The sequence below is a fragment of the Bos indicus x Bos taurus genome, chromosome 10 (assembly GCF_003369695.1).
Source record: "Bos indicus x Bos taurus breed Angus x Brahman F1 hybrid chromosome 10, Bos_hybrid_MaternalHap_v2.0, whole genome shotgun sequence".
Classification (NCBI taxonomy): domain Eukaryota; kingdom Metazoa; phylum Chordata; class Mammalia; order Artiodactyla; family Bovidae; genus Bos; species Bos indicus x Bos taurus.
This window is the reverse complement of record NC_040085.1, coordinates 41,140,699-41,156,036: the sequence shown is the minus strand read 5'-3', so window position 1 is coordinate 41,156,036 and position 15,338 is coordinate 41,140,699. Positions and strand designations below refer to the sequence as shown.

Sequence of the window (15,338 nt, the reverse complement as noted above, 5' to 3'; positions counted from 1 at the left end):
TGCCACAAAGAGTGAGGAAGTATTGTCACCCAGAGTGAGAGAACAGGAGGGACGGAGGGAGGAGGGCTTGGATCCAACAGGGACGTGGACACCTGTCGGTGGCAGCTTAAGACTGCCCCTGTGAGACAAGAGGCGTTTTTGTCAGAGGAGAAAAAAAAAAAAACAGAAGCAAGCACATTAGCTCGGTAGAGTACACTAAGGTGAGTTTTTCTGTGAAGCGGAAGATAACTATAGAATATCTTCAGAGTAAAAAGGGCAGAACTTGACCATTTAGGCCACAGTATTCTCCTCATTGAATTTATGACTGAAACATCATTATTCTTCAGAGCAGTGTTATTACAAAGCTGTGTTCTGTGAGTTCCTGCCACCAAAACGTTAGACTTACCCATCACTGCAGGCATGATTTCCTGATGATTCTGTCCTCGTGCCCTCTCTCGGTGGCATGGCACCTGCTCCTGGGTCCCCAGAGACCAGACCAGCCTGGGAGCAGCATATGACCAGGGGTGCGCCCTTCCCAGGGCTGGGCTCCCTTGTGGTTTCTCGGGGGGGCTCCCCTGGTGACCCCGCAGGGCAGGGCTGGTGGAGGCTACCGCTCTCACCTCCCAGAGAGTGGACCCCTTGGCCCGGCCTCCACACTGCACAGCCTGAACCCGAGCATGTCGCCTTGACCCAGCCAGGACCCACTGGCCTGTCGTGTGGGCTGCAGCATGGGCTTTGCTTGAACTGGGCTCTCCAGCGTCCAGCCCCCACACGCAAGCCACAAGCTTAAAAGTGAATGAGACCCTTTGGCTCCCAGTGGTATTAACACGTGGTTCTCATGCTTTTCTCTGTGTGTCTTTGTGTGTTTGTGTCTTGCTTGTTTTCTTTTTCCAGATGACTAAGTCGGTTACTAACCCGGAGGAGTTGGGAGGACTGGCTTCACAAATGACCAGTGACTATGGGCACCTGGCTCTCCAGGGCCAGCTGGCAGCAGCCACGGCGGAACCAGAGGAGGTCTGCCATCTTAAGTCCCTGTTTTTAGAAGCAAACCCACACTAGTGCCCGCTCCCCCGGCCGGGCGATGGTGGGGGTGGGAGGGGCGGCAGTCTCCATAGCTCAGCTCCACTCCAGAACACCCCACCCCGATAGCCACAGCCAGGCATAGTTCCCTCTCCTCTGCTGCCAACCCCGCAGGTTCACACCCAGCAGCCCCAGCCTGTGTTCCAGGCTCGCTGCCCTTCCTAAGGCTGCTGGGCATAGAGCTGGAGCCACCTGGCGAGGTGGGCTTTCAGAAGGACTCTGTTGACAGTTTCTGCCGTGTCTCCTGTCCCCCAGCCCATCACCTGATGCCAAGAGCAGGGCACACATTGCCATTCTCCTCGTACTTCCTGTGCTTGCTTAGCAGCCTACTCGATTATTTGTATATTTTCCAAAGGCTCACAGAAGTATTAGACAAGCCAAGTATGGGATGTACCCACCCCTCCCTTAAGAAAAACCTGCGTAGCCAGCCTGCTTTTGTGAAACAAAGTCTTGCCCAAATATTGTTGGTAACTTTTGAAGAACTGGTCCAGATCCCTGTCCTTGGATCCCTGTGGACTTCTTGTCCTTCCCTCCCGTCTTCCCTCAGCCACTTTCCTTAACGGCCAACACAGACTCACCTTGGAACACCTATACCTGTAGGAGGCTTAAAGTGGCAAAAGATTGACTCCAGAAGCCACTCTCTGAGAGGTCCCATATCTCATACCTCTGAGAAATCGAATGGTCCATTGACCAGCACACAGGGTGGGTGAAACTCTGGGGCCCCTGATTACACCTGTATCAGTGTTAAACACATGGAAGGGGCCTGACCCAGTGCAAGGCCCCCTAGAGAAAGACAGACCAGCTTGCAGTAAAGAACAGTGGAGTGAATTTCAGGGACCAGGGAAAACAAGGGAACGCCATCCATGGGATTCTGAGATGTACCAGGCTGTCAAGGCAGAAGGTTGTGGCTGGTCTTCCCTTCTCCTTTCGGTGACAGGCAGTGTCCCCAAGTTACTGTTTCTCCTGGGAGTCAGGTCTAAGCATGTCTTCACCAAGACTCCCAGCGACACTACTGAAGTGAAGACCCAGAACCAAATCACTTTCTAATGTATGTTGTAACAATGCATGTAAATGGGAGTACCACATATATATGTATTGCATACATATATATCCAGCATGGGATGACCTTAGTTTCTAACAGTGCCTGCGTTTTGAGATTTTAGGATGATTGAGTTTTTAGACTGCAGCATGAATAATTCTATTTGCCATGAGTCTGTCAAGTCACTACCAGGAAAGAAAAATGATCAGAGACCCACATAAGATTCCTTTGATTTCTTTACACAGGCCCATCATTTAAAAAACAAAAAACAGAACCCCCCCCCCCACCTTTAGTAAGAGCAACTGGACTCATAATTCATTTGATTAACATGCAGTTTTGAATTTCATAAACAAGCATAAGGGAACTTCTGTTACAGTAAGGGAAAGCTTGGTTGGACAAAAGGAAGACGTGTTTGGCTTTTCGAGAGGATTGAAAACTAAAAGAGACTGTGATTGTAGGGGGAGGTTTGGTTTGGATCTCTTGTCTCTAGAAATCTTTAAAGATGGAATTTCCATGATTTTTCTTTGGTTAGTTTCAGTTCAGTTCAGTCGCTCAGTCGTGTCCGACTCTTTGCCACCCCATGAATTGCAGCACACCAGGCCTCCCTGTCCATCACCAACTCCTGGAGTTTCAGTGCTAGCCTAAACAGCATTGCTGAGTGAAGACTTCGTGATCTATAGAACACTTTCCACATCTGAGTTCTTATGAGCTAGCAACCCTACCCTGTGTATGAAGCAAACAGTTTTCTAATTGCAGCCCAGACCACTGAAACAAAATAGGCCAGGAAAAAAATTTCATTGCTAAAAGCAAAGCAGCAAGTTCCTTTACATCCTGGCCCTGCCTTTGCGGCAGCTGACGTTTCCATTAAGGTTTCCCCTGTTTACCGTTACATCTTGAGATGTGTTTTACATTCCAGACACACGAGCAGTGTGACCTGGAGCGCAGAGGGGCAGAGAGAATATAAAATTACCGGTGGCTTGCTAAAGGAAAATTCTTTGTGTGCATTTGCCAGACAGATATTTGGGGGAAAACTGAGAAGGCTAGGAGATCCCTGAAGCAATGTAGTTTTTTTCCCCAAGACTGTGGAATTATGTGTATACCCAAGAGAGCCCCACATCACAGCATGTGAAAATATTTATATCCAGGGCAAGTAAGAAGCTGCCCCCTTCACTGAGGGCCTGCAGTCTGCTCTGCCGAGTCAGCATTTTGGGCTTTTCCAGAATGTGACAATGACAGGAAAAGTCCTGGCTCTGCCCTCTGAACATCAAGCCGGAGCTTTGTATCTGCTAGTTTTTCCATGGAAAATTCAAAACTTTTGCTAACATCTCTGCAATACCTTCTCCAGAAAAGTTAAAACCCTCTGGCAGCTTGGCATTTTATGATGCACTTCCTCTTTTTAAAGGGATTTCCCTATAGCTCAGATGGTAAAGAATCTGCCTGCAATGCAGGGGACCCAGAGGAAGATCCTGTGGAGAAGGGAATGGCAATCCAGTATTCTTGCCTAGAGAATCCCACGGACAGAGGAGGCTGGCAGGCTACAGTCCATGAGGTTGCAAAGAGTCAGACACAACTGAGCAACTAACACTACACTGCGACTGCACTTCCTCTTTTTAAAAAAAGAAGGAAAAAGATACAAATCCCGTGAGCCACCGGCTTCTAAATGTAAATACTGCGGAAAGGTTTAGTGATGATGGTGCCATGTCTGAGAGCACGTTGCTGTAACCACTCATAACACTGGGTGTCTTAAAAGCTGGCAGGAACATTTGTCATGAGCCCGTGGTGAGAACCACAGCCCTCTCCCCCAGATGGGACGGGCGTCCACTCTCGATGTCCCTAAAACTTTCCACTCCAAGGCACACTTTCTGTAGGTGGGAAAGCAATGCCCTGCTTCTGCTCTACACGCTGGTTTTCCCTGCCATGTTTTCTGTCTCAGGAGAAACTGTAGTTTGTCAGATAACATCCATTACTGCCTTTCCAACTTCCACAAGCTCTGCCAGGCAAATTACACTTGACCTGGTTTCCGATGTAATTGATCTTGAAGCCTGAGAAAAATCTGTACGTTTTGTTTAGTTTGAGGCAGTAAAAGATGATGGATCAGTGTTTCTTAGACTCCCTCCAATTGAAATGAGAGCCAGAACTTCATGAAAGCCAGGCTTCTAATTTCCCGCAAGGCACAAAACCAGGACACAATCTTCTCCATTTTACTTTTATTTGGGCAGGATGGGGGAATTGAGGGTTTTTCTTGAGGTTTAAGTATTGCTTGACTCAAGTTGCCAATTTCAAACTCCAAGTTTTATGTCTTGGAGCAACATTCCTTTATAATAAACACTGGTGGTGAGTTGGATCACTTTGCGGGCGGGGAGGTGGGAGGTGGAAGGGGTTAGTCCTGTTTGCTGAGAAGTTTAGTGTTGCTTTGAGAAGCTTAGCATTTTTAAAGCCCTTATCTGAAACAGCCTTTCAAAATGCATTCCCTTTTAGGATGTTCCTCCAGCAGTACAAAACCTCCCGTGAAATTGCAGTAGCATTGAGTGTGTTGATTCTGGTGTCCTTCACTAACCCGTGTGCCCATGGAGACAGATAGGAATATGCGAACCATTTATCCAATCCATATGGCACAGATGGTGTGATGGGCTCTGGCCCATCTTCCCTCAACTGCAGTGTGTAAGGCGAGACTCATTCGCCCTTCCCATTTTGTAGATAAGCAAACGAAGGAGACTCAAGGAACTCTGAGAAATGCCCAGGGCCACACAGCTGCAATAGTTAGTGTTGAACCCACCCTCCTTTTAAAATTTGACTTACTTATGACTGCACTGGGTCTTCATTGCTGCACACAGGCTTTCTCTAATTGCAGTGAGCGGGGCCACTCTATAGGTGCCATATGAGCAGCCTTCTCATTTCCGTGCCTTCTCTTGTTGAGAACAAGGGCTCTAGGTACACGGGCTTAGCTGCCCGGCAGCATGTGGAATCTTCCCGGAGCAGGGATCAAACCCGTGTCCTCGACATTGGCAGATGGATTCTTAACCACTGAACCACCAGGGAAGTCCAAAGCCCTGTTTTTAAATAACTTTGTGCAGTAAGTGAATGTTTCAAGTGTAATAAGGTAACAAGTTATTGTGTAGACAGAAAAGTCAGGATTCGAACCCAGGTTTAGTGGGGATCACAGTTTGTGCTCTTTGCCCTACACCAGGCTATAGAAGATAGTCATGTGATCTAGCACAAACCCAGACTCCAGGACGAAGCCCAGGGTTGACTAAGGACTCCAAAGCTTTTCTGTTGTTGAATTCATTTGGTCTCATCCCTTTGCTTTCTGGTGCTGGTCTTCCTTGGGCTTCCTAACTGGTGACCACTGTGCCAGCTCCATAGTTGTATTTAGAGGATTGCTTGCTACAAATGTGATGTCATCTCCAGGAAGGAGGCTGAACATCAGGATGTTGGGGTGTTTTTATAGCACAGCCTTCTGAGGGGGCTAAGAGAACATGAGTGGGTTGCGGTGGCGGGGGGTGAGGGGGTGTCTTCCCACCATTTATCATTGTCAGCCCATAGATATCAGGTTTGGAACGGCTCAGGAGTGGGTCCTTCTCCCTCCCACCCCCACGTGACTGGGGAGTGATTTCAGTGGCCTGTGGTTGCCCCAGTGCCCTGTCATTCTGCAAACGGAAAGCCCAGGCTCAGCTCTGTACAGGGAGCAGGAGAGGTGCCTGGAGAAGGCTCTTCTGGAAACCAGGTCTTTTCTGGCACCGTAGCCTCACACCACGTTCTCTAGAACCCTCAAGCAGCTGGTGCTCTGGAAGTTCTGCACGTTTGACTCAAGTTTCCCTTTTTAAACATACACTGCTGCCCCCCCTGCCTTGCCCTGGGGCATGGGTGGTTTTATGCTGGCCTCTGGTTGGCACGGCATCTGCTCTGTCTGGGGTGGCCAGGGATCTGTAAGAAAATGCTCCCCTTTTGCTTTATGCACAGGCGAGTATCCTCCACACCATGCAAGCAGGGCAAAATACAGAAACAAGTTGGGGGCCAAGGCAGTAACTGGTCTTTATAATCCCATGTTTGGATCACTTAGCCTCAACTGTTGACTTTTTGAGTCAAGAATATAAATTTTAACTCCAAAGAAAGAGTATAGTAATAACAAGTTCCTTAAGTTTTAGATGTTGAGTTTCCATGAAAGATTTTCTTGGGGAGTGGGAAAGGGTTCTGCTAAGTAGAAAAAAAAATCAAATTAGAAAAACACTGATCTAATGAACAGTGCACCATGCTTGGGATGAAAGACGTAGATTGTCATTTGGCTTTGTGAGGGATTGGCTGTGTGATCTTGGGCTAATTACAGCACTTCTCTGGGCCTCAGTCTCCTCATCTGTAAAATGGGAAGACTGAACTCATGAGGTCTTTGTTTATTTTGAAAGTCTGTGATTGTTTCTTTCTCCATCCCCCCCTTACTTGACTTCCCTGTTAGGGTCTTGCCCCTTAAAGACCTGTGCTCATCCTTGACAGCAGAGCTCTTACCTTGGGGTGAGCTCCAACTCTTTTCTTTTTAATTTTAAATTTTATTTATTTCTGGCTGTACTGGGTCTTCTTTGCTACACACAGGCTTTCTCTTGTGGTGGTGCACTGGCTTCTCTTGTTGGAGAGCATGGGCTCTAGGGCTCAGTAGTGGCACACAGGTTTAGTTTCTCCTTGGCATGTGGAATCTCCCTGGACCAAGGATTGAACCTGTGTCCCCTGCATTGGCAGGCAGATTTTTAACCACTGGGCTACCAGGGAAGTCCCTTGCTCTGACTCTTGAGAACTTAGGGTTACACCATATGGGTCTGAAAAGCCTCTAGAGCTAGACTGAGAATAGTCTTTACTGGGGCATCCCCATGCTTCAGGTTGACCTTATGTTTAAACCAGCAGACATGCCCAGCAAAGAGATGCACTTAAATGGCATTGCCACTGTGTGGGCTGAATTCAAGCCTGTCTCGTTCTCAATGGTGACCTTGATGCTGTACTAGTCCAGATGTGTTTTCAGAGCTATCTGGTTGCACGATTCTGGCCTGATGCTCGTGTCTCATTCCATGTGGAGACGGTCAGCAAGAAGCCCTGCCTAATTACAGAGCTTTAGTAGCACCTGCTCATGTGTGATTAGAAGACACCCCAAAGAGCAGAAGCTCACTTCCTAGGCAGGAGAATGGATTACCAAATGGATTTAAACATCCTTTGGGCCTCAGAGGGTTAAGGAAATAACATTTTCCCCTGGAAGCATTATGTCTGTCTATAACAGAGTGAGCAGTTGCAGCCTCCTCACTCCCCGGAATCACCCTTTCTTAAACTCTGACACATGGGATGATGTTGAAAGACTGCACCCAGGTAGCTCAAATTCCCAGGTGTGTGAGTTCCCAGGTTTTAGTCATAAAACCTGGACTCTCTGAGTAACTCTTCTTGAGAGATGCTGGAAGGATAAGCACTCAGCTTCTAATTATGGTGGATTTTTGAAAATAACACTTGGCTTAGGGGTATTTTGTTCTGTGTTCATTTGCTTACTTGGGCTGTGTTGATCAGACCAAAATGAAAATTGTTGTGAAACGGAGCCAGAAGAATGCAAACTTTGGGAGATAGTTTGCTGTTGTTCAGTCGCTAAGTTTTGTGCGGCTCTTGCGATCCCATGAACTGTAGCACACCAGGCTCCTCTGTCCTCCTCTGTCTCCCAAAGTTTGTTCAGATTCATGTCCACTGAGTCAGTGATGCTGTCTAAGCATCTCATCCTCTGTCACTTCCTTCTCCTTTGCCTTCAATCTTTCCCAGTATCAGGGTCTTTTCCAATGAGTTGGCTCTTGGCATCAGGTGGCCAAAGTATTGGAGTTTCAGCTTCAGCATCAGTCTTTCCAGTGAATATTCAGGGTTGATTTTTAGGATTGACTGGTTTGATCTCCCTGCTGTCCAAGGGACTCGCAAGAGTCTTCTCCAGCCCAGCATTTCAAAAGCATCAATTCTTTGGCACTAAGCCTTCTTTAGGGCCCAGCTTCCCCATCCGTACATGACTACTAGAAAAACCATAGTTGGGAAATGGAGGTGGAATTTATTACACCACAAAGAGACAGCTGGCACGTTATCCATAATGGAGCTTACTTGGCTTTTTTTAAGCAAATTACCATTTCTGATCACACAAACATAGAGGTCATTAAAAGCATGCATGCCTGCTGGGCCAGCAGCTCTAAAAGTGTAACTTTGTACGGAAACCTCAACCTGGCTTGCTGGAAAGGAAGCCTGGGCCCAGCACGGCTGCTCTCACTCCGTGGTACAGCTGAGGAAAAAAGGTGTTCTGGTTGGCAAACACAGCAATTTGTAAGAATCTGAACCCTTTAAAATATGCTTTATACTAAAGCTGTATATTCTGAACTTCTAATTACCCTCTCCAGGCTTTTGTGAGGAATCAATGAAATTAAATGCCTTGCCTGCTTCAAAGAGGCCCTGACACACAGGAAGGGCTCAATAAACACGGGTTGAATGAATAATCCCACAGAGTTCATCTAATTAACATTCTTACTTAGTGGCTCAGGATACAGATAAGCAATGCAGCAGAAAAGGTAACAAATATTACCAAGCTTGCTTACTGGGGACTGTGGGCATTTTACAGTCTCTGAAAAGGGAAGCAAACCCAACCAAATTCCATAGTTCACCAAACACAGGCTCCTAATAGCAGTGGAATTTTCCTAGCCAGGCTCCCCTAGGACATAGAAGAAATTTTCCATGGAGGGAAGACCTCGACGGCAGGGCCATCATACTTCGCCTCCCCACCCCGGACTTGCCTCCACAGATCGGCTTCCAGATTCGCACTCGCGTACAGGACCTGGGCCACGGCTGCATCTTCCTGGTGCAGAAGGCGGGGGCCCTCCAGGTGTGCCCCACGGACAGCTACACCAAGAGGGAGCTGATAGAGTGTGCCCGCGCTGTCACAGAGAAGGTAAGGAGCAGCCCTCAGGCCAGGCGGGCACGATGGCACCCAGCTGTGCCCAGGCACAGACCAGGCAACCAAGCCCAAAACCAGCCAGCCCGGTCAGGTCCACATGTCTTCCCTCCCACCCAGGGTCTCCCCAGGGCAGCTGGGGGTGATCCGTCGTCCTGAGAAACGGAGGGACTGTCCTACCGAGGTCAGGGCCCTGGTGGTCACTTTGATGGGCTCTCCTATGGATAGACTGGTCAGACCATGTCCAAGTCACAGTCAGCGCCAGGACCTCTCCTAAAGCCCCTGGGGACATGGTTGCCCCCACCCTCCCTTTTCAGGGAGGCTCCCAAGTGCTGAGACTAGGTAAGAAGGATCACATCTCCTCTTGTGTAACCTGTTTATTTCCAGAGGAGACAGTGCAGTCAGCAGGGTTAAGCCTCCCAAGTTCACACAGTGAGGAAGGGGGACAGGAGCCACAGGACATTTCCTGACTCTATGGGCAGCTGTTTGTAGAGACAGACTCTCATAGCAGAGAGCATAGGGCTCAGCTAAGCTACTTCCCCCGCCACACCTCAATTTCCTTGTCAGTCAAGGGAGGATGAAGAAGAAGAATGCCTGGCCCAGGGGTTATGCAGGTTATATACAGTGATGAGTGTCAAAGAGCTTGGCACCATGCCAGGCACACCATTCAAAGTTTGATTGATTTCAACCACTGTTCCCTAAGTCTATTCAACACCCCTTCTTCTGGGAGGTTTTCCCTGGTTCACAGCACCCCATTCTGAATGTCCGTTCCTCCTGGACCCTCCTGCAGTTTGCTGACGGTTTTGCTTGGCTGGTTTCTCGGAGTTATTTTTCAGGGCCACTGCTGTACAGGCCACGTGGGGTGCCGGCAGCAGCACCCGTGCTTAGCGGGTGTTTCCCTGTCCTTCGCTTGGGTTGTAGGACAGAGAGCTCCGCACTGTTGAGAAGCTTGGCAGCGGGACTTGAGGGGTGCACAGGGGACCCTCCCCCTGAAGCTGCCAGGACAGAGGCTCCTCTGTCCGTGGTCTCTCACCGTGGTCAGGCATCGGTCTCCCACAGCCCACAGGACTATCCAGGCTTCCCCAGGACGAGGAAATAAATCTCTCAGCTCGAGGAAGGCATTCTCCCTCCTTTGAAAGCCCTTCCTGTTGAAGTTACTCCTGCCAAGTTCCCCTGTATGAGACTTTGGAATAGGAGCATGAAGGAGGGGAGGAGGTAGTCCAAGTTGCAAGGTGCCAGTGAGCGTGGCCACGCAGGCTGATCTTCCTGAGCTGGCCTCCCTCCATCTTCCTGCTTCTCCAAGCAGAGTACCCCTGACTCAGGATGCCGGGAGAGGGATCAGAGGCAGGGAGTCGGCTTGTTCAGAGCATCTAGCCTTACGGGTAGATTCCTGCTGCATCTCCCTGCCCTCCCATCTCCACCCAGCACCATCCTTACCTGTCTAGGTATGTCTGTGTGATCATCCCCAGCCAGGAGGACAGACCCATAAGAGGAAGACAGGAGGTGGCTGGAGAAGGAAGGAGGGGGCTGGTGTGGCAGGAACATGGGGGGAGGCCTGGGAGATAGGAGGTGGTTGTGAAGGGAGCTCAGCTCCTCTCTACCGTGGCAGAAGAGCCATCCCCAGGGGTGGGGCAGATCCAGCTTGCCTTGTGGGGGAAATGTCTCTAGAAGCATAAGAGTATGCTGGTGGCAGGTGGTGACGCAAGGGAGTCGTGTAGAGAGGTTAAAGGAAGGCATCCTCTTTGGGCTCCAGCCCCTTTGGGGTCCACTCTGGAGAATTTCTAGTAAAGAGGCAGCCAAGGGAAGGAGTGACAAGTGTCAGCAGAGGGCTCTTCTACAGAAAGTCTGATCGGTGGGGACAGAAACAGCCACACTGTTCATAGGAGCCTGACCCTTAACCCTTTTTGTGGTTTTTATCATCAAGTAGCACCTGCCCTCTGTTGTTCAGTCATGTCCGACCCTTTGTGACCCCATGGACTACAGGACAAGCCTCTCTGTCCCTCACCATCTCCCGAAGGTTGCCCAAGTTCATGTCTATTGCATTGGTGATGCCATCCAGCCGTCTTATCCTCTGACCCTCTTCTCCTTCTGCCCTCAATCTTTCCCATTCCAATGAGTTGGCTGTTCACGTCAAATGACCAAAATACTGGAGCTTCAGCATCAGTCCTTCCAACAAGTATTCAGGGTTGATTTCCCATAAGATTGACTGGTTTGATCTCCTTATAGTCCAATGGACTGTCAGGAGTCTTCTCCAGCACCATCTAGTAAACCCTTATTACATGCCAAGTACTTTACATGCATTTCCCCCCACTTATTCCTCCCATCGGCCTTGATTGGTAAGAAGTAATAGCCCCCTTTTCCAGATGAGAAAACTGAGACTTAGAGAGGTGAAACACCCTGCCCAAGGTTGTGTCGCCAGCAAAGGCAGTGCCAAGGCGGGCAGGCTGCTGAATCCAAACTGCTGGTAACCCCAAGCCACACTGACTCCCAGAGAGAAAATTCACTCTTCTGTTTGTTCTGTTTTGTTTTGTTTTTTACCCACCCCCCAGATTTATTGAGATTCATATAGTTGATAGATAACGCTGTATGTTATTCATACTTCATTACAAATGCAAAAAGTGTATGTGTCTATGTATTTTTTCCTTGTGATGAGAACTCGTAGGACTTCAGCATCTTTTATAAAGATCACAAAGCCGGGTTGGCTATAGTCGTCATTAGTGCATTGCATCCCTAGGATTTACCTTAGAACTGGAAGTTTTGCCTTTGACCAGTTTCCTTGTCTCACCACCACCAAACTCTACCCCACCCCCTTACCATAACCACAGATCTGATCTCTGTTTCTGTGCATTTGATTGAATTTGTTTTGTTTTGTTTTCATTTTTATTCAGTGTATTTAAACTGAGAACAGAAAGTTTCTCTTCTTTTTCCCATTCCTCCTCCTCATCCCCCGCCGCTGGCAGTCACTGATCTGTTCTCTGTATCTTTGGGCTTGGTGTGTGTTTTTGTCTTTGTTTTCAGATTCCGCATAAAAGGGAGGAATGTGGCACTTGTCCTTCTTTGATTTATTTCTCTTAGTATAATGTCTTTGATGTCCATTCATGTTGTTGAAAATGGCAAGATTTCATTCTTATGGCTGAATAATTTTCCTTTGCATATATGTACCACATTCCCTTTATCTAATGTCCTTTGATGGATGCTTAGATTTTTTCTATGTCTTGACTATGACAAATAGTTTTCCAATGAACTTGAAGGTGCATATATCTTTTTGAGTTAGTGTTTTCTTTTTCTTCGAATACATAGCCAGAAGTGAAATTGCTGGGTCATATGAGTGTTCTATGTTTATATTTTGAGGGATCTCCATAAAATTTTTCATATACGCCTGCACCAATTTTTATTTCCAGCAAAAGTTGCATAAGGGTTCGCCTTCTTCTACATCTTTGCCCGCACTCGTTACTTCGTTTTGATAATAAACTTTCTGACAATGTGAGGTGATAGATATTTCACTGTGGTTTGGATTTGCATTTCCCTGATAGTCATGTGGAGCATCTTTGCATGTGCCTGTTGGGAGGCCTGGCATGCTGCGATTCATGGGGTCGCAAAGAGTCGGACACGACTGAGCAACTGAACTGAACTGATTGGCCATCTGTGTATCTTTTGCAGAAAAAATGTCCATTTAGATAGTCTGCCAGTTTTTAAAATGATGGGTTTTTTTGGGGGGGTGAGGTTGGCTATTGAGTTGTGTAAGTTTGAGTTCTATTTATGTTTATCAAATATATGATTTGCAAATATTTTCTCCGTTTCAGTAGATTGCCTTTCCATTTTGTTGGTGGTTTCCTTTACTGTGCAGAAGCTTTTTAGTTTTATATATTCATATATATGTACATATATACGTATATCAATATGTAAACAAGTTCCACTTGTTTATTTTTGCTTTGTTGCTTGTGCTTTAAGTGTCAGATCCATTGCCAAGACCTCTGTCAAGGAAGTGACCAGCTATATTTTCTTCTAGGGGTTTTATGGTTTCAGGTCTTATATTCAGGTCTTATGTTTAACCCAGTTTGAGTTAATTTTTGTGTATGGTGAATCATGGTGATACAGTTTGATTTTTTTGCATATGGCTGTTCAGTTTTTTCAACACCATTTAATGACTATACTGTTCTTCCCCCATTGTATATTCTTTGCTCCTTTGTCATAAATTAATTGATCAGATATGAATGGGTTCATTTCTGAGCTTTCTAATTCCATCTATATATCTGTTCTTATGCCTTTACCATACTGTTTTCATTGCTGTTGCTTTCTGATTTAGTTTGAAATCTAAAAGCATAATGCCCCCAGTTTTGTTCTTTCTCAAGATTGCTTTAGCTATTTGGATCTTTTATGGTTCCGTACAAATTTTAGGACTGTTCATTTTCTGTGAAAAATGCCATTTTAATTTTGGCAAGAATTGTGTTAAATTGTGTATTGGTTTTGGTAGTATGGATATTTTAACAATATTCTTCTAATCCATGAGCACAAATATCTTTTCATTTATTTGTACCTTTTTCAATTTCTTTGACTTCTTATAGTTTTCAGTACACAAGTCTTTCTCCTCCTTGGTTAAATGTATTCCTAAGTATTCTATTCTTTTTGATGCAGTTATAAATGGGATTGATTTCCTAATTTCTCTTTCTGCTGGTTCATTATTAGTATACAGACACACAATAGGTTTTTGTTTATTGATTTTGTATCCTGCAAATTTACTGAATTCATTTATTAGTTCTAAAAGTTTGGTGTTTTTTTTATGGAATCATCAGGGTTTTTTATATAGAATATCATGTCATCTGCCAATAGGGACAGTTTTACTCTTGCTTTCCAATTTGCATGCCTTTTATTTTTTTTCTTGTCTTACTGCTCTGGCTAGGACTTCTACTATTGTATTGACTTAAACTGGTGAGGGTGGCCATCCTTGTCTTGTTCCTGATCTTAGAAGAAAAGCATTTAGCTTTTCACCTTTGAATATAATGTTAACTATCGGCTTGTTGTATGTGGCCTTTATTGTATTGAGATATATGTTCTCTCTATATGCACTTTGTTGAGAGTGTTTTTCATAAATGGCTGTTGAATTTTGTCAAATGCTTTATCTGCATTTATTGAGATGACTTATTTAATTTCTACCCTTTGTTTTGTAAATGTGGTATATCACATTGATATCTGGATGTTGAACCAATGTTGCAACCCTGGAGTAATTTCCACTTGATTATGGTGTGTGATACTTTTATTGTTTTGTTGAATTTGGTTTCTTGATATTTTGTGGAGGATTTTTGCTCTGTGTTCATCAAGGATATTGGCCTGTAATTGTCTTTTTTTGTGTGGTATCGTTGCCTGGTTTTGGTGTCAGAGTAATGTTGGCCTCGTAAAGTGAGTTTGGAAGAGTTTCCTCCTCTTCTATTTTTTGTGTTCTTTGTGGTCTTTTTTTTTTAGTTTTTAAACTTTGGGGTTGTATTTTCTCCATCTTCCACACCCACTGACTTTCCCTCTCTGCCCTCAGGTATCCTTGGTGCTGTCCGCTCTCCAGGCTGGGAACAAGGGGACCCAGGCATGTATCACAGCTGCCACTGCCGTATCTGGGATCATCGCCGACCTGGACACCACCATCATGTTTGCGACTGCAGGGACCCTGAATGCAGAGAACAACGAGACATTCGCAGACCACAGGTATGGGAGTGACAGCCATCCTGGGGGCTCCTGGACAGGGAGACGTTCATTGTGGCCTGATGGACTTTGGAGATGCTGACCAACATCCAGAAATATGGTTATGCATTTTTATTTCGCAAGGATGTTCAAGTGGGGGAAATGGACCACGTAATCCAAATAAGTGCCTTTGCTCAACTGCAAACAGAATTGTGTTCCAGCTCTGCCATTCACAGCCTACATCCAGTCTGTTCCAACTTTTTCGTCTTTTTTGTTATTTCTAAGCTAAAAAGCTATGCCCTCGATTTTTTCACTAACCCCAGTGGGACTGGGAGTGGCCCGGACAGGCATTTAGCTCCTACCTAAATGGAGAGTGAAGCTCCAAGCCTGCTGTCTCTCCCAGGCTGGCTCTTCAGACTCTGCTTCGGAGGCTGGTGCTAGGGTCTCCGTTTGCTGCTGGATATATCCCCCCGTGTGCTTGCCACGTGTCCAGCACCTTTCTTCCTCTCTCCACTGCCCCAAGACTGGGCAGGGGAGGTGATTCCCAGTGCCCTGTCACCCCTTCCAAAACTCAGCCCCCTGGGCTCTGATGTCCAGGTCCCCTTGCCCACGTGTCCTCACAGCCCCCTG

The 15,338-nt window shown here is 46.6% G+C and overlaps 1 protein-coding gene across 11 annotated transcripts in view; it reads left to right on the top strand.

Annotated features, from left to right (window-relative positions):
• Window positions 1–15,338, top strand: part of TLN2 (talin 2) — a 496,539-nt gene that overhangs the window by 434,555 nt on the left and 46,646 nt on the right. For 10 of the 11 annotated variants that reach the window (XM_027553835.1, XM_027553837.1, XM_027553839.1 and 7 more), the window contains 3 exons: window positions 874–993; window positions 8,889–9,035; window positions 14,566–14,732. In XM_027553835.1, the coding sequence (XP_027409636.1) occupies window positions 874–993; window positions 8,889–9,035; window positions 14,566–14,732 (434 nt within the window). The remainder of the gene's footprint in view (window positions 1–873; window positions 994–8,888; window positions 9,036–14,565; window positions 14,733–15,338) is intronic. The other variant, XM_027553843.1, reaches the window with a different exon arrangement.